The sequence below is a fragment of the Felis catus genome, chromosome D2 (genome assembly GCF_018350175.1).
Source record: "Felis catus isolate Fca126 chromosome D2, F.catus_Fca126_mat1.0, whole genome shotgun sequence".
NCBI classification, from domain to species: Eukaryota; Metazoa; Chordata; class Mammalia; order Carnivora; family Felidae; genus Felis; species Felis catus.
In genome coordinates, this window is record NC_058378.1 from 62,257,462 (window position 1) to 62,282,034 (window position 24,573).

A 24,573-nucleotide genomic window follows, 5' to 3' on the forward strand; every position below is an offset into this window, starting at 1 on the left:
AGAGATTTTGGAGGATAAGGAAAAATTCACCTACTTTTAGTAATATAATTTGGTTGATTTTCTCCTCTCTGGAATGAAGTTCCAATTGGCCTGACAACAGAGAGGCATGTACCCCAAAATCAGTACTCAGACTGCCAAGCAGATAATTGGGCAAGTTGCTAGTTTTTACTGCCACATCTTCTTCCTCTTCTTCATCCTCCTCTTCACGATGCTTTTTAACCAAGGTAATTGCAGACTGAACCTCTACAATTTCCTTCCGTAGCTAAATATAGAAAAAGATGACACAGAAGTTATGCAATAACAAGAATTCTCGAAAGGGCAATTTTGTGACAACTTAATTTTTTTCAGTCATCTTAGATGTCAAATTGTCTTGCCAACAACTGAATTCAAAGTGTTGGGTAGATCCTGAAACTGATGCAGAAGAGGGTTAAGCCTTGGAAGCTGATAAACTGTGGATAAGTCGAAAGAGTGAACACTGTCCTTGACAGTATGTAATATTTACATTTCTGACAGGATTACAGCTATTTGTAAATACCTTGAGTCTTTCCTGACACCTAAACATTAAAAAATACACCTTTTCTTCATGTTTACAAAGGAACTTATTCCCATAGGACTGGGGAGTGTAGGTTAAGAAGAATTAAGTATGCCTTAATTTTACATTTCAGAAAAAGAATGGATGCAAGGTTCTGGCCCCATTACACTGACAGGGATGTGTGTTTTTAGTGGTCTGATAGAGATTGCTTCTTGAAAACAAAGAAACAAAAAGCTGGGATTGCTCTAGGAAAACTGTAATTCCACCAAAGTAGATACTATGCATCTTTGGACAATTACTTAAAAATATAATCCCATATGATAAGAGATGATAAAAAGAGCAGGGTAGACGAAGACACGTTCTAACCAGAACAAGAACAAAACCCCAAATCTCATTGTTTAAAACTATATCCTCCTATTTGAGAGCTAGCCAGTATTATATAGGATTATAGACTTCTTGACTTATTGTGTGGATTTAGCTCCTATATTTATTAAAATATATTCTACAAATTAACAGGGAATGAAAATATAAACAAGATATAAACTTATCTTAAATTGTATCTTAACTCAGATCCATATGGAGACCCTAAAATAAAACACATCACTTATATAAATACATATATATTTAAAATTGTACTTTAAGACACTCTGCTTCAATCTTCTTTTGCTGCAAAACTCTCTTTAATTCTTTCAACTCTTCATCCGTGCGTTCTTTCATTGGGAAGTTCTCAACCACGTAAGGCATGTGAAAGCACTTGAAAAAAAAAGGCAGGATAAATAAATTTATTTGTAGTATAATTGTATACACACAATTGGAGTGAGAGATGTTATCCCTGATTAAAATTAATTCATAGGTTATCATTCATGAGTGAAATTGACAGTGGAAACTTTCTTTAAAATAAGACAACACAGGGTGCCTGAGTGGCTTAGTCAGTTAAGTGGCCAACTCTTGATCTCAGGGTTCCTAAGATCCAGCTCCACATGGGGCTCTGTGCTGACAGTTCAGAGCCTGCTTCAGATTCTGTTTCTCCCTCTTGCGCTGTTCCTCCCCTGATTGCATTCTCTCTGTCTCTCTCTCTCTCTCAAAAAAAAAAATAAATAAGTAAATATTTTAAAAAATTTATTTATATTACATTAGTATTGGTGTAAACCTTGGGTAGAAATACTGTGCTTCAATGAAGGATTTATTTCTAGAGCAGTGATTCTCAACCAGGAGTGATTTCACTTGCCCTGTCCCCCTCCTCCCCAGCCCCCCAGGGACATTTGGCAATGTCTGGAGCTATATTTGATTTTCACTAGTGGGAGTTTTGGATGCTACTGGGGCCTAGTAGATAGAGGTCAAAACATCCTACAATCCATAGGACAGCCTCTACACCACAGAATTAACCAGCCCCAAATGTGCCACTCTTGGGAAACCCTGTTTAAGAGCAATACTCAACCACAAACATGTAGGGTGACCATATATTTCATTACCCAAATTGGGGGGGCATATTTGAAATGAGAAGGGTGCTCTTAATAGTTACTCTAGGACCACAGGGATAAACTGGGACTTTTGGTCACCTTACATGAAGAGGAACATTGTGTTGGGAGGAATCTCAGTGAAAAAGCATAAAAACCAGACATTTACAGGGCACAGGTAGAACTGTGGAGAGAACTGTGTCTAGTTTTCCATCTGTGTGGAATGTGAATGAAGCGGCTTTTTGGAACAGATAGATAATAAGACTGGATGCAGGTAGTTCATAGAGGAAAGAGAAAATCTTCAGAGCTGCTGGCTTGGAGGGGCACAGGGACTGAACAGAGAGGGAAGAACGAGACGAGAGAAAGTGGTACATCCAGGTGGAATCTGGAAGGGCAAGGCATGCTCTGAATGCTTTTGTATGTATGCATTTTCTTAAAATTATTTAAAAGTTTTTTCCGCCATGAGACTCTCAATGAAAATTCTCATCGGCTAAGGTATTGTACCTGGAGTTCTATCTGTTACCTTAAGAGCTCGACCTTTCACAGCCATCGCATTCCAGCATTCTTCTTTAATAAGTTCAGCCAAATAGGCCTTGGCTAGGTTATGCATCTCTGCATCCTTTCTTATCTTGAAGAACATAAGTGAAGGGGAAAAAATACACATGAAAACGTGGCCTCTTGAAAAAATAATCTGAATTGTAAATTCAGTAATCAGCCATGGCTGCACATTTAGTGGTAGTGTCGGATCTTCTTTCCCCAATGTTTTGGGTTGCCCTGTGTTCAGATGTCCTTTGGGAGGAACACTTTCCTGTCTCAACAACATTTCCTAGAGTTTAGTCTGGAGGCTTGGGATTCCCTTCCTGAGGACCAGGGTGTCAACACAAACACCTCTAAAGGCAGGTAGGTCCTAAACGTGAGCCAGGGAGGTGTGAGGACACATGCGTGGCCATGGTGGACTGCAGAACTAAAGTGCACACTGGCAGGTTGGTACAGAGCTGGAAAGCAAACCCACGTGCCAAGTGTTCCTGTTTTATTAGAGAAGCTTGAAAATGTGTATTTAAAAAAATTTTTTTAAATGTTTATTTATTTTTAAGAGAGAGAGCGAGTGTGGGAGGGGCAGAGAGAGAGGGAGACACAGAATGCGAAGCAGGCTCCAGGCTCTGAGCTGTCCGCACAGAGCCCAACATGGGGCTTGAACCCACAAACAGAACCATGAGATCACGACCTGAGCCGAAGTCAGATGCCCAACCAACTGAGCCACCCAGGCACCCCGAAAATGTGTATTTGTAATGAAACTACCAGATATCTAAATGTTGCCTTACTTCTTTTCAATGCATATTTGAAGTGCCAGTTTGTGACCTTTGTCTTGGGGTCACTTAATTCTTCTAATTTTTATATCCACAATAAATAAATGCTCCATGGGGTGCCTAGGTGGCTCAGTTGGTTGAGCGTCTGACTTAGGCTCAGGTCATGATCTCGCAGTCTGTGAATTTGAGCCCTGTGTTGGGCTCTGTGCTGACAGCTCAGAGCCTGGAACTTGCTTCTGATTCTGTGTCTCCCTCTCTGCCTGCCCCTCCCCTGCTCATGCTCTATCTCTCTCTCTGTCAAAAATAAATAAACATTAAAAAAAATTTAAAAAAAATGCTCCATTTCTCTTGGGGATCATATGCTTGACCTTTTCTCATTTAGAAACATACACTATCTCAATTAGTTTTATCTGCTTAAGTCAGCCAACTGCTTAACACATAAGTGGTTAAGTATTCTTGTTTTAATGGAGTTTGCTAAAAGATCTAACATGAAAGTGAGGACCAACAATCTTTAGTCCTTAGGATCCTCTTCAGAACCTCTTTTGCATTTCGCTGTGTTGGCAGAATTATCAGCAAATTAGCTAAGAATATATCTCCCAGATTAGAAGATGTCTTGTTTATTCATTTGTGTTTTATTCATTGTGTGATCAAAGGCTTTGTTTAATTTGTATTTTACTTCTTTTTTTATCCACTGAGTTAATGGCTAATACAGTTTTAAATTATTTTTTCCTTAAATAAACAGCTGTTTTGGCCTATCAGTTGTCAGAACCTGCCTGATTCCCAGCCTACCCAGCCCTCTCCTCTCTACTGCTGAGGCTATTTGATCAACCCCTCCAGACTGTGTTCGGGTTGTCATTACTGGGCTTTGGTCTTTTCCCTATTGTTGAGATCCTAGCCGAGGCTAACTAATCGCCTGTTCCCTTTAGGACTGGGATCCCTGACAGGTAGGTAGCACTAACTCTTTCCAGGGACTAGTATTCTGTTCCCAAATGTGCTGAAGGCCACCTGGGTTTAGGGTGTCATCTGCTAACACTGTTCTGTGCTGGACCATCTGGTTCCACTATCACATCTAATCTGGGGCCAATCTTTCTTCCAAGCCCAGAGCCAAAAAAAAAAAAAAAAAGGTAATAATATTGGGGAAACGAGTGTGTGAAGAGCCATTCTCTGCACCAAAGACTGCCTCAAAGGATCAAAGAAGCTTCTGGAGAAATATGTAGGAATTTGATAAGCAGCAAGGAGCATCTGGACAGAGGCATGGGGTGGGAGGTAATCAGGGTGGGCTCATCAGTGATCTGCAGGTCAGCAGGCCAGAGGGGCAGGTTTGTGGGGCTGAGTGGTCCCACATTAGCTTGGAGAGAGAACCAACAATGAAGACAGGGCTAGGCACCTGACCCAGATGCACTACGGAGAGGTCAAGTGATTCTAGGTCCAAATCCTTAGTTTCCTCAAGTCAGGAAAACCAAAAACCTTCCTTTTTTGGATGGTTGCAACAATCAAAATAAATAACATTCAAAAAGCCCCTAAACTGGTGTCTATTTGCTATAATAAGAAAATGGGATGATTTCTAACAGCTTTCTGTTGAGTGTAAGAAAAGCCAAATTCTTTACAATGATGTACAAGGTCTTCAGAGCCGGTCTCTGCCCCCACCTCATTTCAAGAAGCTCTCTCCTTCCCCTGTGCTACTGCCTTTCTGGCCATGGTATTTCTGGAGTAATCCAAGCCATTTCTGCCTCAGGACCTCTGTTCATGCTGCCTCCTTCGCCTGATATTCTCTTCCCCCAGGTCCTTGCATAGCTAGCTCCTTCTCTCCTTTTCGTTCCCTTTAAAGTGGTCTTCTTTGACCGCAGAAGTAGATGTCCCGTATCTATCACAGAATTCAGTTTGTTTCCATCATACAATATAGAGAGATTTGTGTATGGTCTGTCTTCTCCACTAGATTAGTGCCATGTGGGCAGGACCTATATTTCATAGGCATTGTATTCCTGGCACTGACAATAGTGCCTGGCACATAACAGGTGTTCAATAAATGTTGCAGAATGAATGGATGGATGGATGGATGAATTTTACCTCCTGAGTCAGTCTGTGAGGTCCTCTTGGTACTGATTCTGTTATTCAATATATTTCCTCTCATTCTCAGCCTTATATCATTCACTAATTTGACAAATATGCCTCATTTCTGTATCTTTACCCCAGTCATTAACTTATTTAACAGGAAAGGGTCCTAGAGCACATCACTGGAGACCTCCCTCCTAGAGGCATCAAATTATCAGCCTCTTTTTGATATAGTTGTTTAACCAACTATAATCCACTCAAATGTCCTTATATCCAGCAATATTTCCTTCTCTTCTTTAGGAAAAAAATGTTTTTTATACTTGCACACTCAAAAAGTTAAATGTACTGTGCAGGTTGAGAAAGAGGTAGCTTAAGAACATTCTGTGTAGGGGCACCTGGGTGACTCAGTCAGTTGAGTGTCCAACTCTTGATTTCAGCTCAGGTCATGATCTCATAGTTTGTGGGATTAAGCCTCACGTTGGGCTCCATGCTGACAGGGCAGGATCTGCTTGGGATTCTCTTTCTCCCTCTTTCTTTCTCTGTCCCTCCCTCACTCGTGTTAGCTTGCTTGTCTCTCTCTCTTTCAAAATAAATAAATAAAAACTTAAAAAAAGAGAACATTCTGTGTAAAACACAATTAGGACTTTTACCTAAAATAAAACCGATATGAGTAAACAATGTAATGTGACACAAAGAGATGCAAAGGCTGTATTAATAAAAGTAAAGTTTCTAGAAAAATGGAGGTTTCATTTTATGCTTTTCTCTAAACTGGACAGATAATAACTGGAATTCTTTTGTGGATGCCATACTCAAATATAATGAAATCATAGGGGAAAATGTATGACATATGATGAAGCTATTGAAGCTACATTATATGATGGTCATAGGAGCTGGGACAGCTAGCTTAGACAAGATACAGAGGGAACATGGTAAGTGCTAATCTTCTCTGTTTTCAGAGTGGCCATTGAATAGATGATGCTTAAAGGGCAGAAGAATCAGTGAATAAAGGGAGAAGGATTCCAACTCCTGTCAAGAAATGGCTTACTAATCCAGAAGGTCCAAAGTTGGCATAGGTGGCCGAGAGGATTTCAAAAAACGTTCAAACATATGGAGGGAGATGGTTGGAATGGATGTCAGGAAAAGAGGGACATACATCAGATGTGTGGCTGGCCCAGTCACCCCTTTCCCCTAACTCCCAAATTTAATAATTCTCTGACTCATCGCACTTATACCTACTAGGTTTGCTTTCTTTGCATTGTGCTGGGGAAGTTTTTGTTTTGTTCACATTATCCTAGAAAAGTTCTCCTTCACATTTTCTTTTTTACTTCTTTCATTATGTTTCTTTATGGTGCTTAATTCAGATTTTTCCATACCTTTGCCACTTCTTCCTCATTTTCGTTGTGAAGCCTTTCCAGCTCTTCAAGATCCAGGCTAAATTCCTTTTGCTCTAATTTTGCGATATTGTCTATTGCTTCATTTTCTTCCATCATAGTCAGAACCTGAATTTTCAGATAAGAAAGAATGGTGACAAGAATTAAACTTTATAGCCATGCTTTTCAGAGTCTCTTCAGACAGCAGTCAGTAAAAAAAAGAGAGGTCTTGTTTATCTAAATGTAACTATTGAGTAAAGCATTAGGTTACGGGCTTATTGTAGCCATTTAAGTTTTCAGCTTTAACCCTCATTCATCTAAAAACAACAACAAAGGGGCGCCTGGGTGGCGCAGTCGGTTAAGCGTCCGACTTCAGCCAGGTCACGATCTCGCGGTCCGTGAGTTCGAGCCCCGCGTCAGGCTCTGGGCTGATGGCTCAGAGCCTGGAGCCTGTTTCCGATTCTGTGTCTCCCTCTCTCTCTGCCCCTCCCCCGTTCATGCTCTGTCTCTCTCTGTCCCAAAAATAAATAAACGTTGATAAAAACAACAACAAAAATGTGTAAATTCATCACTTCATTGAAAGAAATTAAAGAATTATTGATATTTAGGTGTGCTGATGGTATTGTGATCATGTGTTTTAAGAGTTCTAATCTTTTAGAGGTACCTACTTAAATAATTAAATGATATAATATCTGGGATTTACTTCAAAATGATCAGGTGAGGGCACCTGGGTGGGTCAGTTGGTTGAGCCTCCAAATTTGGCTCAGGTCATAATCTCATGATTCGTGAGTTCAAGCCCCGCATCAAGCTTGCTGTCAGTGCAGAGCCTGCTTTGAATCCTCTGTTCCCCTTTCTCTCTGCCGCTCCCCTGCTCACATTGTCAAAATGAATCTCAAAAATGAATCCTAAAAATTAATAAACATCTAAAAAATGATCAGGAGAGGGGATAGTGGCTGAGGATATAGATGAAACAATATTGGCCAATGGATTTATTATTTTATTATTCTCTCTCCTTTTATATTATATTTGAACATTTCCAAAATAAAAATTATGTTTAGAAGTTTATAACTTCAGGGAAGGCTGGGTGGTTCAGTCAGTTAAGTGCGTGATCTTTATTTTGGCTCAGGTCATGATCTCAGGGATCATGGGTTTGAGCCCTGAGTCAGGCTCTGTGCTGACAGCATAGAGCCTGGTTGGGATTCTCTCCTTCTCCCTCTGCTTGTGCTCTTCTTCTCTCTCTCTCCAAATAAACATAAAAACAATTTTTTTCTAATTAAAAAAGTTTATAACTTCAGAAAATTCAGGGCCAAAGGACACATACTGCAACATGGATGATAAAGTATTAATATCTTCAATATATTAAAAGCTCTTACAAGTCAACAACAAAAAACAATCAGAAAATATAATAGAAAAATTGAGGACCTCAATTTCAAAATAGTTGACTGAGAATGGAGTTTACAATCATCCTTCCCCACCTCAATCCATAAAATAAAGAGAAAAGAAGTGTATGATAAATAGATAAATCCACTACTAAAATTAAGACAGAAAAAAAGAATCTTTCAGTGGCCCAGAAACTGTAACTTCTGAAAGATGAAAATCAGATGGATCTAAATGATACATGATAGCCCCAAGTGTCCACAAGACAATATTTAACAACATGTAGAAGGTACACCAGGTACAGGAGCATGCAGTAACCTGGAAGTAACTGGCTGAGTGACTGGCTGGGGGGACTACATCAGAAACAGGCAGTGGATAGATCCTGCATGTATATGTACCACCACTTGATAAAACTCCTGGGGGCCCAGCAGTAGTACCAGGGGTGTTTACCACCAGACAGAGAAAAATGAAATGAATATTTGAATGGGAGAAATAGGGCAATGACAAGGAGTCTGTCAGTGGCTAGAAGGAATTAGAGAACATCTCCCCCTGCCACAAGACAGGTGGCCAAGACATCTACCAACACCACCCATCCCTTCTCATTCTACTGCAAACAGAGCAATATACTTACTTAAGTCAGATCTACACATCTTCCCAAGCAGGTTCAACTCGTAGAGTGAATTACAATGGGGCATGTCAACTTTAAAGATGAGCATGGAATAATAAAAATAATAATACATCACCAATATTTGGGGAACAACAAGACCACTGAAGAGAGACAATAAATTCAATAAACAGAAGACTTGTTACACAAAGAAAGGGAGTTAATTAAGCAAAAGTAAAATTTTACAGTAACTAGATACAAAATGTTGTATATCATAAAAAGTATCAAGAGATTATAAAACTTAAAAACGTTGGTCTTTTAAGTTTGATCTTTGAAACAAAAATAATTCAATAGATGGGCTGAATAGCAAGATGGACAGTTGAAGATAATCAGTGATCTGCAAGAATCAGTTAAGAATTCTCCTGGGGTGTAACCAAACAAAATAAAGAGACAGAAAATGTGAAAGAAAAGTGAAGACACTGTACGATATATCTAGAAGGAGCTACAACTAACATGACTTCAGAAGAGGGGAGAATAAAGAGAATGGGGGCCATAGCGTTTAAAGAAATAACAAGGGAGAATTTTCAAAAACACAGTACAGCGTGAATACTCAACTCTGAAAGGGCCTAACAAGTGTTGACCAGAAATGTGAAACTTAAGAACCAAATCTGAAACATTTCCAAAGGGGAAAAGAATATCATGAAATAGAAGAATCAGTCTTAGATTAGCAACACTGGATGCAAGGATACAATGCATCAACAGCTTTGAATCAAATGTTTGAGGGGAAGAAAAACCTTGAACCTCTAATTCTGTACCATCAAATCATCATTCAAGTGAGAGGTTAAAATAGTCATTTATAGACAGGGGCTCAGAAAGTTCACCAATACCCACACCGCTGAAAGGATTATTAAGGATATACTAATGCAAGAGGAAGGTGGGTAGAAAGACTTAAGTCTAAAGAAGATTTACATGTTTTTAGGAGTTTTTAAAACTAGCAAATTAGAGCTATAATTCCAAATTATATCATTGAGAGAAGGTGAGGGAAACAGAGGGAGCTGGAAAAGTAAGACGCAACAACAACAAAAACACACTGAGGGTGATGTCTTATCTGCGGGATGGATAAACCAGAGCTAAACCAGAGATAAACCGGATAAACCAGAGCTAAACTAAACCAGAGCTTCTCCAATTTTAATGTGCCTATGAATCACCTGTTAAAGAACAGATTCTGATTCAGCACATATGGGCTGGGGTTAAGATTCCAGGTGATGTCAGTCAGTGCTGGTGTGCTCTTCCACTGACTATGAAGACACCAGGAGAGGTGGAAAGACAGAAGGCCAAGCATGTGGGTTATAATTTTTAAAATAGAAATAGAAGTATGACTCCCAAAATAGTAAAGAAAAATAGAACAATAATAAAAAAAAAATGGATGAGCAACCCAAGAAGATAGGAAAGTGGGAAAAAGAAATAAGTTGAAAATATGTTAAATAGAAAGCAAAAAATAAAATGGCAGAAATAATTTTAAATATATCAATAATCATAATAAATGGGGCTAACCTCACCTATTAAAAAGTTTAGATGGAATTTCAAAAAATAATCCAGCTGTGTACTGATTGGCAGACAAAAGAAAGTTGGAAATAAAGGACTGGAAAAAGATATATATATATATATATATGTGTATATATATATATATATATGTATATATGTATATATGTATATACATATACATATATATATACACACACACACATATATATACGTGTATATATATATACATATACATATATATGTGTATATATATACGTATATATACATGTATATGTATATACATATATATGTAAGTGCTAAAAAAAATACCAAGGAAATGGGAATATAAGAAACAAAATGTAGAGTAAGAACATTAAAAGAGAAAAAGATATTTCATATGGACAAAAGGAATAATTTATTGAGGAGATCTGTTGTGTACATTTTGACATCTAACATAAATATTGATAGAAACAGAGGGATAAATTGACAAATTGCTAATCATAACCTAGATAACAACATCTCAAATAGCAAAAATGTAAATACAGATATGAAGAACTTGACACAATTAGATTGATCTAATAGGAATTTAAAGAACACTATACCTCCCCCTACTGTCTTCCCCCACCAAAAAGACCCAGAGAATAAAATATTCTTTACAAACACACATAGAAAGGTAAAAAAAAGTGACTGGATACAAGGCTACAAAGACAATCTCAACAAGATTTATTCACCGATCACAGTGAAATAAATTTCAATATTAGCAAAAAAAAAAAAAACATATACAAAACAATCTATAATATACAAGGCAATCTGAAAATTGAAAACAGGCAAATGCATACACTCCTTTAAGAAATCCTTTGGTTGATGTGTTCAAAATGGAATTATAAATGTTTACAACTAAGGAACAACGAGAAAATTATTTATCAAAACCAATGTAATATAGTCCAAGTGGTACTGAGAGGTATATTTACAGCCTTTCAAGCACATTGGAAAACAATAGGAAATAAACCAAGTTTTCAACTGAAAAAAGTGACAAAATGAGGACAAATAACCCTGAAGGAAGTAGGGAAGAACAAATAAAATTCTGAATTGCTAAAACCCTAAACTGGTCAAATATATAGGTATAAAATTATATATATGGTTCTCTTATAATAATAGTCAAGTCAATAAAAACTGTACCATATTAATAAAATAGAAACACTTATAAAGTGTGATCAAGAAAAAAGATCAAAGGCATAAATATACAATTAGGAATAAAGAGAGAGCTATAACTGAAAAATCAGAAAAGACTTGAAATTAGACTCTTCTATAAATATATCTTATATATTTTAAAATCTAGATGGGATGAACAATTTTCTAAGAAACTATAATTTATCAAATCTATACTTGAAATAGAAAACCTGATAAGACTAATGACTGTAGAAAAACTTGAAACAAAGAATCAACTCTCATAACAAATCAGGCCCAGATGGTTTTATATGTGTGTGAATTTTTTGTTTCTCTTCTAATCAAAACTTAAAGGAGAATCCCACTTTATACAAACTGTTCCAGAGCATGGGAAAGAAGTAGAAAACTACTCAAATCACCTTATAAGGCTAGTATAACCCTGATACAATAATTAGACAAAGAAAGTATAAGAAAACAATATTATTTATGGATAAAGATACAAAAATCCTAAATGAAATATTAGCAAATGGAATCTGGTGTACTACTTAAACTCTATCAGAGGAACTCCCAATATCAGAGGAACACAAGTGTTTGATAAACTTCACAATAAAATTCACAAAAACTCTTAGGTAACAAGGGATAGAAAGGAATTTCTTTAACTTGTGAAAAAGGATATCTAACAGACGCTGAGACAAATATACTGAAAAGTTAGAACCTTTCCTGTTGAGGTCAGGAAAAAGACAAGCATGTCTACTCCTATGACTGCTATTATATTAGAAGCCCTTGACATAAGACAAGAAAAAGAAATGAAATGGGGTGCCTGGGTGGCTCAGTCGGTTGAGCGTCTGACTTCGACCCAGATCATGATCTCACACCCATGGGTTCCAGCCCCGCATTGGGCTCTGTGCTGGAGCCTTGCTTCGGATTCTGTGTCTCCCTCTCTCTCTGCCCCTCTCCCACTCGCTCGTGCACGTGTGCTCTCTCTCTCTCAAAAATAAACATAATAATAATAAAAAAAGTAATGAAGTATAAAAATTGATGAGACATGATTTTCAGAAGATATGATCATTTAGACAGTCCAAGAGAATCAACTGACAAAAAGGATAACTAAAAAGAGAATTCAGCAATGTGATCAGATATAAAAGATAAAATCAGTAACATTCATATATACTAGTAATAACAAATTAGAAATTGTAATAGAAAAATATTCCATTCACAAAAGTTTTAAAAAAACTATAAAATATCTAAAATGAATGTAATGAGAAGATTATACAAAGTCATTTTTATACTATAACTTTACTGAACAAACTAGATTAAAAAATATTTCTTTTAATGTTTATTTATTTTTGAGAGAGAAACAGCATGAACAGGCGAGAGGCAGAGAGAGAGAGGGAGACACAGAATCCGAAGGAGACTCCAGGCTCCCAGCTATTAGCACAGAGCCTGACGTGAGGCTTGAATCCACGAACTGCAAGATAATGACCTGAGCTGAAGTCGGACCCTCAACCGACTGAGCCGCCCAGGCGCCCCATGAACAAACTGGATTTTAAAACAAAGACTGCAACAAGAGATGAAGAAGGCCAGAGGGTAGGGAGATATTTTTGCTTTTGGAGAGAGGACAGAGACAGGTGGGGAGAGTACAGGCAAAGCACTCCCCCAGAAAGCAGCTGGAGAGAAAGAGAGTGGAAACACCCACAAGAGACTGAACGAGAAAGATAGAAAGGGAGAAAGCAGAAAGGGGAAAGAAAGGAGAGGGTTTAAATATCAACAAGACTCTACAAACAGGGGAGTGCAGAGTCTGAAACTCTACAGCTTGATACGTGGTGGAGCTCTGGTGGGAAGGGTGAATCCACAGGAGCAGACGGTGAGGTCTGAGGGTCCTTGGGTCACATAGGGAGAGGCGGTTCCCTGCTGGGAGGACATTGGTAAAGGCTGTATGGCCTCCCACAGGCAAAGTTCCCAGGGGACCCCAGAGAATAGCTACATTAGCTGGTGTTGGAACAAGGACGTTAAGGGTGAAGCCTAGCACTGGATGTGTGTTGTGATTTACCATAATCCCTGAAATGCTGCTGCTACATGATTGCATAAACTTTTTCTGTGGCGGGCTGGCACCCGGCTGCAGTCTCTGGGCATCTGCAGTAGCACAGTCACACAAACGTACCATTGCTGGGTGAGAACCTCCTCCAGAGGGTCTCAGCGGGTCAAAGCTGCAGGGCCCTCAGTAGTGAGGGGTTTGGAAACACAGCCCCACCTGAGATAAAACTCATGAGGGAGGTATCACCTGGCAGGCTGACAGCTTAGTTATGGACTTTGTAGAAGTCGGGAGGGGACAGAAGCTGGAGGCAAAGGTGGGGTGCTTGACTGCCCCTTGGTGAGAGCACAGAGTCCTAATACTAGAGACTGGGTAGCTGGGTGACACCATTTTCACCCCTCCCACACATGCACATACATGCGTACATACGCCACAACGATGCACCCAAGTAAACTAAGCAGTGCCATCTAGTGGAGAACGGAGCCATTACACCAAGCCCCAGACGACTGGGCCAACAGTGCTCTTGAGGAACACTGCAAGTTTCTCTGCCTGCTTAGTTTACAGATTATAAAGTGCTTCACAGCTTGACTTCTAGGGGAAACTGGTTATCACTTCAATTGTATTTCATTCTGTTCGCTGGCCCATCTATTCAATTTTTTTCTTTTTCTTTTCATATTCTTGAATACAGAAGGAAAAAATTTATTTTTATTTTCCATTCTTATAAAAAAGATTTTTCTTTAATTTTATTCTATATTTTTTTACTTTTTTGTAAATTTTTTAAATTCTATTTTATTTTCATCATTTCATGTTACTCTATTGTATTCACTTCTTTAATTTTCAAATGTTTTCTTTTTTTTCTTTTCTTTTCTTTCCCTTTTTCCTCCATTCTATCAAGCTTCTTTCAGCAACCAGACCAAAACACACCTAAATGTCCTTTGACATTTTAGTGTTGTTTTTAATTTTTAATTAATTAATTTGTTTTTATTAATTGTTCCTTCAAAATGATTAAACAAAGGAATTCACCACAAAAGAAAGAACAGGAAGAAATGACAACCAGGGACTTAACCAACACAGATACAAGCAAGATGTCTGAGCCAGAATTTAGAATCATGATAATAAGAATACTAGCTGGGGTTGAAAAAAGCGTAGAATCCCTTTCTGTGGAGATTAAAAAAAGGAAAATCTAGTCAGGACGAAATTAAAAATGCTATAACTGAGATGCAATCTTGAATGGATGCCCCAGCGGCAACGATGGATAAGCAGACCAATGAATCAGCGATATAGAGGCCAAACTTACGGAGAATGATGAAGCAGAAAAAAAGAGGGAAACTAAGGCAAAAGAGCATGATAAAAGAATTAGAGAACTCAGTGACTCATTAAAAAGGAATAACCTCTGAATCATAGGGGTCCCAGAAGATGAAGAGAGAGAAATTGGGGTAGAAAGGTTATGTGAACAAATCATAGCAGAAAACTTTCCTAACCTGGGGAAAGACACAGAAATCAAAGTCCAGGAAGCACAGAGAACTCCCACTAAATTCAACAAAAACCAACCATCAACAAGGCATATCATAGTCAAATTCACAAAATACTCAGGTAAGGAAAGAATTATGAAAGCAGCAAGGGAAAAGAGGTCCTTAACCTACAAGGGAAGACAGATCAGGTTCACAGCAGACCTATCCACAGAAACTTGGCAGGCCAGAAAGGAGTGGCAGGATATATTCAATGTGCTGAATCAGAAAAATATGCAGCCAAGAATTCTCTATCCAGCAAGGCTGTCATTCAAAATAGAAAGACAGACAAACAGTTTCCCAAACAAAAACTAAAGGAGTTTGTGACTAAACCAGCCCTGCAAGAAATTTTAAGGAGGACTCTCTGAGGGGAGAAAAGATGAAACAAAACAAAACAGACCCAAAACAACAAAGACCAGAGAGCACCACCAGAAACTCCAACACTACAGGCAAAACAATGGCAATAAATTCATATCTTCCAGTACTCACTCTAAATGTCAATGACCAAACACTCCAATCAAAAGACACAGGGTAATAGAATGGATAAGAAAATAAGATCCATCTATATGCTGTTTACAAGAGAACATTTTAGACCTAAAGACACCTTTAGATTGAAAGTAAGGGGATGGAGAAACATCTATCATACTAATGTTCACCAAAAGAAAGCCAGAGTAGCCATAATTATATAAGACAATCTAGATTTTAAAATAAAGACTGTAACAAGAGATGAAGAAGGGCATTATATCATAATTAAGGGGTCTATCCATCAAGAAGATCTAACAATTGTAAACATTTATGCTCCAAATGTGAAAACACCCAAATATATAAATCCATTAATCACAAACATACAGAAATTCATTGATAATAATACCATAATAGTAGGGGACTTCAACACCCCACTCACAGCAATGGACAGATATCTAAATAGAAACTCAAAAAGGAAACAATGGCTTTGAAGGACACACTGGAACGGATGCACTTAACATATATATTCAGAACACTTCATCTTAAAGCAGCAGAATACACATATCTTCTCGAGTGCAAATGGAACATTCTCCAAAATAGACCACTGAGACACAAATCAGCCCTCAACAGGTACAAAAATATTAAGATCATACCATGCATATTTTCAGACCACAATGCTATGAAACAAAATCAACCACAAGAAAAAAATTGGAAAGACAACAAAAACTTGGAGAGTAAAGAACATACTGAGGAATCAATGGGCTAACCAAGAAGTTAAAGAGGAAATTAAAAAGTACATGGAAGCCAATGAAAATAATACCACCACAGTCCAAAACCTCCAGAATGCAGCAAAGGCAGTCATACGAGGGAAGTATATAGCAATCCAGGCCTTCCTAAAGAAGGAAGAAAGGTCTCAGATACACAACCTAACCTTACACCTTAAAGAACTGGAAAAAGAACAGCAAATAAAACCCCAAGTCAGCAGAAGATGGGAAGTAATAAAGATTAGAGCAGAAATGAATGCTATTGAAATCAAAAAACCAGTAGAACATATCAATGAAACCAGGAGCTAGTTCTTTGAAATAATTAAAAAAATTTATAAACCCCTAGCCAGTTTGATCAAAAAGAAAAAGGAAAGGACCCAAATAAATAAAATCAAGAATGAAAGAGGAGAGATCACAACCAACACTGCAGAAATAAAAACAATAATAAGAGAATATTATGAGCAATTATATGCCAATAAATTGGACAATCTGGAAGAAATGGACAAATTCCTAGAAACATATAAACTACCAAAACTGAAACAGGAAGAAATAGAAAATTTGAACAGACCCATAACCAGTAAAGAAATCAAATTAGTAATCAAAAACCTCCCAAAACACAAGAGTACAGGGCTGGATGGCTTTCCAGAGGAATTCTACCATTTAAGAAGACTATTAGTCTTCGATAGTCAATAGTATAAGTTAGTAAATAGTAAAAGAATACTATTTTTTTTTAATTTTTTTTTCAACGTTTATTTATTTTTGGGACAGAGAGAGACAGAGCATGAACGGGGAAGGGTCAGAGAGAGAGGGAGACACAGAATCTGAAACAGGCTCCAGGCTCTGAGCCATCAGCCCAGAGCCTGACGCGGGGCTCGAACTCGCGGACTGCGAGATCGTGACCTGGCTGAGGTCAGATGCTCAACCGACTGCGCCACCCAGGCGCCCCAAAAGAATACTATTTTTTGAAGCTGTTCCAAAAAAACAGAAATGGAAGGAAAACTCCCAAACTCATTCTATAAAACTAATATTACCTTGACTCCAAAACCAGACAAAGACACTACTAAAAAGGAGAACTACAGACCAATTTCCCTGATGAACATGCATGCAAAAATCCTCAACAAGATATTAGCCAACTGGATCCAACAATACATTAAAAAAATTATTCACCATGACCAAGCAGGATTTATACCTGGGATGCAGGGCTGGTTCAATATCTATAAAACAATCAATGTGATACATCACATCAATAAAAAAAGGACAAGAACCATACGATCCTCTCAATAGATGCAGAGAAAGCATTTGACAAAATACAGCATCCTTTCTTGACAAAAGCCCTCAAGAAAGTAGGGACAGAAGGAGCATACCTCAAGATCATAAAGGCCATATTATGAATGATCCAACGCTAATATCATCCTCAGTCGGGAAAAACTGAGAGCTTTCCCCCTAAGGTCAGAAACACGACAGGTATGTCCACTCTCACCACTGTTATTCAACATGCTATTGGAAATCCTAGCCTCAGCAATAAGACAACACAAAGAAATAAAAGGCATCCAAATCGGCAAGGAGGAAGTCAAACTTTCACTCTTTGCAGACAACATGATACTCTATATGGGAAACAAAAGATTCCACCAAAAAACTGCTAGAACTGATCTATGATTTCAGCAAAGTCTCAGTATATAAAATCAATGCACAGAAATTGGTTGCATTCCTATACACCAATAATGAAGCAACAGAAAGAGAAATCAAGGAATTGACACCATTTACAATTGCACCCAAACCCATAAATACCTAGGAATAAACCTAACCAAAAGATGTGAAAAATCTATATACACTGAAAACTATAGAAAGCTTATGAAAGAAATTGAAGAAGACACAAAAAATGGAAAATATTCCATGCTCCTGGATAGGAAGAACAAATATTGTTAAGAGGTCAATACTACCCAAAGCAATCTACATATCCAATGCAATCCCTATCAAAATAACACCAGCATTCTTCACAGAGCTAGAACAAGCAACCCTAAAATGTGTATGGAACCAGAAAAAGACCCGAAATAGTCAATGCAATCCTGAAAACCAAAGGTGGAGGCATCACAATCACGGACATTGAGCTGTATTACAAAGCTGTAATCATCAAGACAGTATGGTATTGGCACAAAAACAGGCCATAGATCAATGGAACAGAATAGAAAACCCAGAAATAGACCCACAAACATATGACTAACTAATCTTTGACAAAGAAGGAAAGAATATCCAATGGAATAAAGAGTCTCTTCAGCAAGTGGTGCTGGGGAAACTGGACAACGACATGCAGAAGAATGTGCCTGGACCACTTTCTTACACGATACACAAAAATAAACTCAAAATGGATGAAAGACCTCAATGTAAGACAGGAAGCCATCAAAATCCTCAAGGAGAAAGCAGGCAAAAACCTCTTTAATCTTGGCCGCAGCAACTTCTTACTCAACACGTCTCTGGAAGCAAGGGAAACACAAGCAAAAATGAACTATTGGGACCTCATTAAAATAAAAAGCTTCTGCACAGCGAAGGAAACAATCAGCAAAACTAAAAGGCAACCAACAGAATGGGAGAAGATATTTGCAAATGACATATCAGATAAAGGGTTAGTATCCAAAATCTATAACAAACTTCTCAAACTCAACACCCAAAAAACAAATAATCCAGTGAAGAAATGGGCATGAGACATGAATTGACACTTCTCCAAAGAAGACATCCAGATGGCCAACGGCACATGAAAAAATGCTCAACATCACTCATCATAAGGGAAATAAAAATTAAATCTACCATGAGATACCACCTCATACCAGTCAGAATGGATAAAATTAACAACTCAGGTAACAACAGATGTTGGTGAGGATACAGAGAGAGAGGATCCTTTTGCACTGCTGGTAGGAAAGCAAACTGGTGCAGCCACTCTGGAAAACAGTATGGAGTTTCCTCAAAAAATTAAAAATAGAATTACCCTATGACCCAGCAACTGCGCTATTAGGTATTTATCCAAAGGATACAGGTGTGTTTATAGCAATGTTTGTTTTATAAACCAATGTTTATAGCAGCACTATTGATAATAGCCAAAGTATGGAAAGAACCCAAATGTCCATCAATGGATGAATGGACAAATAAGATGGGGTGTGTATATATATATATATATATATATATACACACATATACATACATACATACAATGGAGTATTACTCGGCAATCAAAAGAATGAAATCTTGCCATTTGTAACTATGTGGATGGAACTAGAGTGTATTATGTTAAGTTAAATTAGTCAGAGAAAGAAAAATATCATATGATTTCATTCATATGAGGACTTTAAGATACAAAACAGATGAACATAAGGGAAGGGAAGTAAAAATAATATAAAAACAAGGAGGGGGAGCAAAACATAAGAGACTCTTAAATACAAAGAATAAACTGAGGGCTGCTGGAGGGATTGTAGGTGGGGGGATGGGCTAAATGGGTAAGGGGCATTAAGGAAGACACTTGTTGGGATGAACACTGGGTGTGATACAGATAGGGGTGAGCACTGGGTGTGAGCACAAAGGGGATGAATCACTGGAATCTACTTTTGAAATCATTATTGCACTATATGCTAACTTGGATGTAAATAAATACATAAATAAATAAATAAATAAATAAATAAATAAATAAATACAATTATTAAAAAAATAAATAAAGGTCAAATTCCTGGGGGGGGGGGAAGAAAGAAACAAAACAGATGAACATATGGGAAGGGGAGAAAAAAGAGAAGAGAGGGAAACAACCACAAGACACTCTTAATGATAGAGAATAAACTATGAATTGATGGAGGGAGGTCAGTGGGAGATGGGCTAGATGGATGATGGATACTAAGGAAGATATTTGTGATGAGCACTAGGTGTTGTATGTAAGTGGTGAATCACTGAATTCTACTCCTGAAACCAATATTGCACTGTATGTTAACTAAAATTAAAAACAAAACAAAACAAAACAAAAAACTTCACTGAAGAATTCTTAACTGAATACAGATATGTATTATTTACATATAAATAGTATACTTATATAGTACATATTACATATACAATTTATATTATAAATTTTTGTAAATTATGGGGCATCTAGGTGGCTCAGTTGGTTGAGCATCCGACTTAAGCTCAGGTCATGATCTTGCCGTTCCAGACTTAGAGCCCCGCATCGGGCTCTGTGCTGACAGCTCAGGGCCTGAAGCCTGTTTCAGATTCTGTTTCTCCCTCTCTCTCTGCCCCTCCCCCACCTGCACTCTGTCTTTATCTCAAAAGTAAACATTAAAAATTTTTTTTAATAAAAATTTTTTATAAATTATGTATTTCTATAAACTTTCAGAGAGCAAATAAACCCTCACCCAAGTAAAACATAAGCAATATAGTCTCAAGTCAGATCAGAGTTTTTCAAGCCAATGAAAAACTTGGAGTTTGACAAGCCAATTTTAAAATTCAAATAGAAAAATAAGTGCATAAAAAGGCCAACATTTTTCTTTTTTAAAAGTGTAAAAGGAAAGGGGTGCCTGGTTGACTCAGTCGGTTAAGCATCTGACTCTTGATTTGGGCTCAGATCATGATCTCTTGTCGTGGGATCAAGCCCCATGTTAGGCTCCACATTGACAGCATGGAGCCTGCTTAGGATTCTCTCTCCCTCTCTCTGCCACTCTCTCCCCACCTCAATAAAATAAAATAAACATTTTAAAAAATTAAAAAGGATTCTCTCTGCCCCTCCACCACTCACACGTGTGTGTGCTCTCTCTCAAACTAAATAAATAAACATTAAAAAAAAGAATAAAGGGAGAATTCCTTTCAAAGTATAAAAATATTTTTATTTTATAAAGCTAGCTATCAAAATAGTTTGGAATTGGCTTTGAAAATTATCAATACTCAATTTCAGAATAAAGTCCAGAAACAACACTGTATATGCGGGAACCCAGGGATTGATAGAGGCGGCTCCACAAATCAGTGGAGAAAAGGTGGTATATTCAATAAAAAACACTGGCAAAATGGGCTGTTTATTTGAAAAAATAAATTTAGATCCATACCTCATACCATTCATGAAGTAAATTACAGATTAAATAAAGGAGTATTACAAAAAAGTACGTGGGACTTTGGAAGACCTTTTAAGATCAGACACACTAAACAAAAGCTCTAAAAAAAAAATCAATAAATTTGGATCATAATTTTTAAATTCTGCATTTCAAAAGGCACATTATAAAAGTTAAGACACAAGACAAAAAATATACATAGCATATTAGGTTGACCTGTGTAAAACTGTGATCTCATGTGGTTCAACCTGGTAATAAGAGCCACCTCTCGATTTTCCCCTTGCCCCTCTCCATGCTCTTTCCCCTCCCAGCTGACTATGGTGAGATCCAGCAGGGCGACCTTAGATGGCCTCGTATTGAAGACAGCTGAATCTCTGCCGCGTGCATCTCTGAACAACTGCATGGAACTGAGCCGCTAATGACCTGGAATCAACTTCTAATCTCTGCGCCACTATATTTTTGGAATTTAGTTATTATCACAGCTTAACTAGCCCTAATTATCACAAATAAACGTAAATTAAAATAAAAATAAAGAACTCCTACGATCCAAAAGACAAAGACCAACAACCCAATAGAAAAATAAGCAAACAAACAGGGAATTCCTAGAAGAGGGAATACAAAGTCTTAAAGAGTTAGGAAAAGATGCTCAACCTAGTTAGTAACCAGGAAAATAAAACAAAGGGGAGGAAATTCCTGAGGAAAAATTTGAGGACATTTCCCAGAACTGAAAATCAAGTTTTTTTTTATTTTTTTTTAATTGAAAGTGCTCACCAATGCCTAACATACGGAAAAGACAGAGCAAACAAACTGGGTACAAAATAGATGACACAGTCACTTGGGATAACTGGGGAGAGGGACTTTTACAAAAGTATTGTCAGGGTAAAGGAGAGCAGCTAGGCATGATAAAGCATCTCCCACTGGCAACCACAGAAAGCTTCACGTTCCTACTTCCTACCTACTTCCTATGTGAGAAGGGCAAGGGGGGTGGAGTAGTTACTGGAACTTGGAAAGATCGGAGGCTTTGGGAAAGGCCTAGCTGTCACTGCCAACTCATGATACCACAAAGAGGCCACTGGAGGAATAAAGACTCTGCCCTCTGATCTGCTGATGCCACTCACTGGTTACACCTAACCAGAAGCCAGGGGCAAGGTAGTACATTGATGCAGTCCACAAAGGCCAGCTTCTTGCGGCTGAGAACAGGATGGAAAAGGGCAGAGAGTATATTTGCATCCTCAAACCAAGAATATCAATCCAATTTATCAAGAAGCATAATTGTGAAATTTCCTAACAGCCGGGATAAAGAAAGGATCCTGTAAGTTTGCAGAGACAAAGAACTGGGAATCAGAAATGTATTAGATTCTCTAAAGCAAACACTGAAAGCTAGAAGATGATGAGCAAGCCTTTAAAATTCTGAGGGGAAATCAATAAACCCCTACACAAGCTATCAAATGAGCACTGACAGTAGGATAAAGACATTTTAAGAAAAACCACGTCTTAAAAGATGTCCCTCTCACATGCCCTTTCCCAAGAACGGAGCTAAAGCTCTTACAACTCTAGGGGGTGGGCACCATTCATACAGTATAACATTTAAATGGCATGCCAGAAGCACAGCTATCTGATAAATGATGTCTTCAAGCATGGGACAACACAGTAGTCCTGCTTAGGAAGCTATTGGAAGATGTACATCAAGAAATGGGGCTCTGGAAAGAGGGGCTCCAACTCAGGAGGCAGGTGAGAGGATTTCCCAGGAGAATGGACAAGATGAGTCCCTAGGACACATGTTCCCTAGACCATTTGCCTGGTGTAGGGAGCAAGGTGCTTATATTGGAGCTGGAAGATGGAAAGGCAGGTCATAAAAACAAACAAACAAACAAACAAACAAACAAACAGACAAACAAATAAACCAAAGCATGACAGCTTGATTACCTCAGGTATTTGTATTGGGAAGAGTTTTTAGCATTTTGAGAGAGTCTGAATAGGTAATAGGTATATAGAAAGGCTTATTCTGAAACAAAAGCAATTGTGAATTCCAGGAAAAATATAAAATGGAAATATAATCATAACATGCCATGTGGCTCAGCTCTGAAGAACTTTTACGTAGCTATAATAGTGTGCGTACGGAGTATGGATTTATGTGTATGTTGTACTGATAAGGGATGTAAAAGAACCTAAATACTCCTCTTCCGTGCCAGGAAGCCCACCATTAATGTCAAAATAGAAATATCAAGAAATAGCAGTATTAAAAAGACTATTTGGGAAGAGAGAGGTAAATATCCAAACAAAAAAGCTGAAAGAATTGAAAACATGTACCTCGGGAATACAGGAATCCTAGTGAAGACAACTAGGGCAGGTGTTGCTTTAAAGACATTATTTTTAGTTATATAACTCATTATTTAATTTTTAAAAGTGTAAACAAATAAGTTTGATAAAAATAAGTATTAAAAAAAAACAAATAAGATCCAGTGTTTCAGGAAGACGGGGAAGAAAACCACTGTTTATATTTAGTGTTGTATGGTAAAAATCCCACCATGTTAAAAGCATCTCAGAAAACTGAGCTTACTGGCAGAGGAAAAAATGGGTAGAGCTCCTCATGCTGTGTTGGATGAAATAGTAGAAAGTAATTTTAGACAGAGGGCCGATGTATTAGTATATGAAATCACAACACTTACGGTTTTAGCAAGTGCTTTGATTCCTGTTTTTATCTCTTTCCTTTTCTTGGAAAACAGTTTAACCTCCTTTCTGATGGCCTGAAATGGAACAAGTATATCTCTTAGATAGGCAAGAGAAATGATAGTTATATGACAGATAGGTAGACGCATACATACATAGGTACATAGATACATAGATAGCACTTCTCTAGAAATAAACAAAAAATAAAGACTAGTGATACAACGTGTACATGAAATAACACCACTGCGATGCCTTGCTTAAGTCAACTGCTACTACGTAAGTGGCCATGGAAGTAACTTGCAACTGATGTCATTTATAAGGCCATCGGAAAGAATAAGTAGTAAAAAAATTAAATAGAGAATAGTTGACAAAGGAAACCAGTCTGCTATTTTATGGGGAACTTGAATGGGACTAATAAGCTAAATCCAGGCACAAGCTACCTTCCTGCACATCTGAAGCTACCAAGTCCTTTCTCCTGTTTCTGGACCACCCTTTTTCTTTAAATCAACTTTGCAGTGTCCCTCAACATTCACTCCCACACGAGGTGTCTGATTATTCTTCAGTTTGGCTTCCTTAGACCTTTTGATTCTGTTCCACATTGCTTTAAGAACACTTCTTAAAGCTCAAAATAACCTAATCTAAAAGATTGGGCTAGTTTAGGGTGTTTGCTTT

At 37.8% G+C, this 24,573-nt stretch overlaps 1 protein-coding gene across 8 annotated transcripts in view; it reads right to left on the reverse strand.

The window, feature by feature from the left end:
• Positions 1–24,573, reverse strand: part of CFAP43 (cilia and flagella associated protein 43) — a 129,330-nt gene that overhangs the window by 33,539 nt on the left and 71,218 nt on the right. For 7 of the 8 annotated variants that reach the window (XM_045040642.1, XM_023240892.2, XM_023240893.2 and 4 more), the window contains 5 exons: positions 23,901–23,978; positions 6,722–6,847; positions 2,513–2,617; positions 1,169–1,285; positions 35–262 (listed from right to left, as the gene is read on the reverse strand). In XM_045040642.1, coding sequence (XP_044896577.1) covers positions 35–262; positions 1,169–1,285; positions 2,513–2,617; positions 6,722–6,847; positions 23,901–23,978 — 654 coding nt within the window. The remainder of the gene's footprint in view (positions 1–34; positions 263–1,168; positions 1,286–2,512; positions 2,618–6,721; positions 6,848–23,900; positions 23,979–24,573) is intronic. The other variant, XM_023240891.2, reaches the window with a different exon arrangement.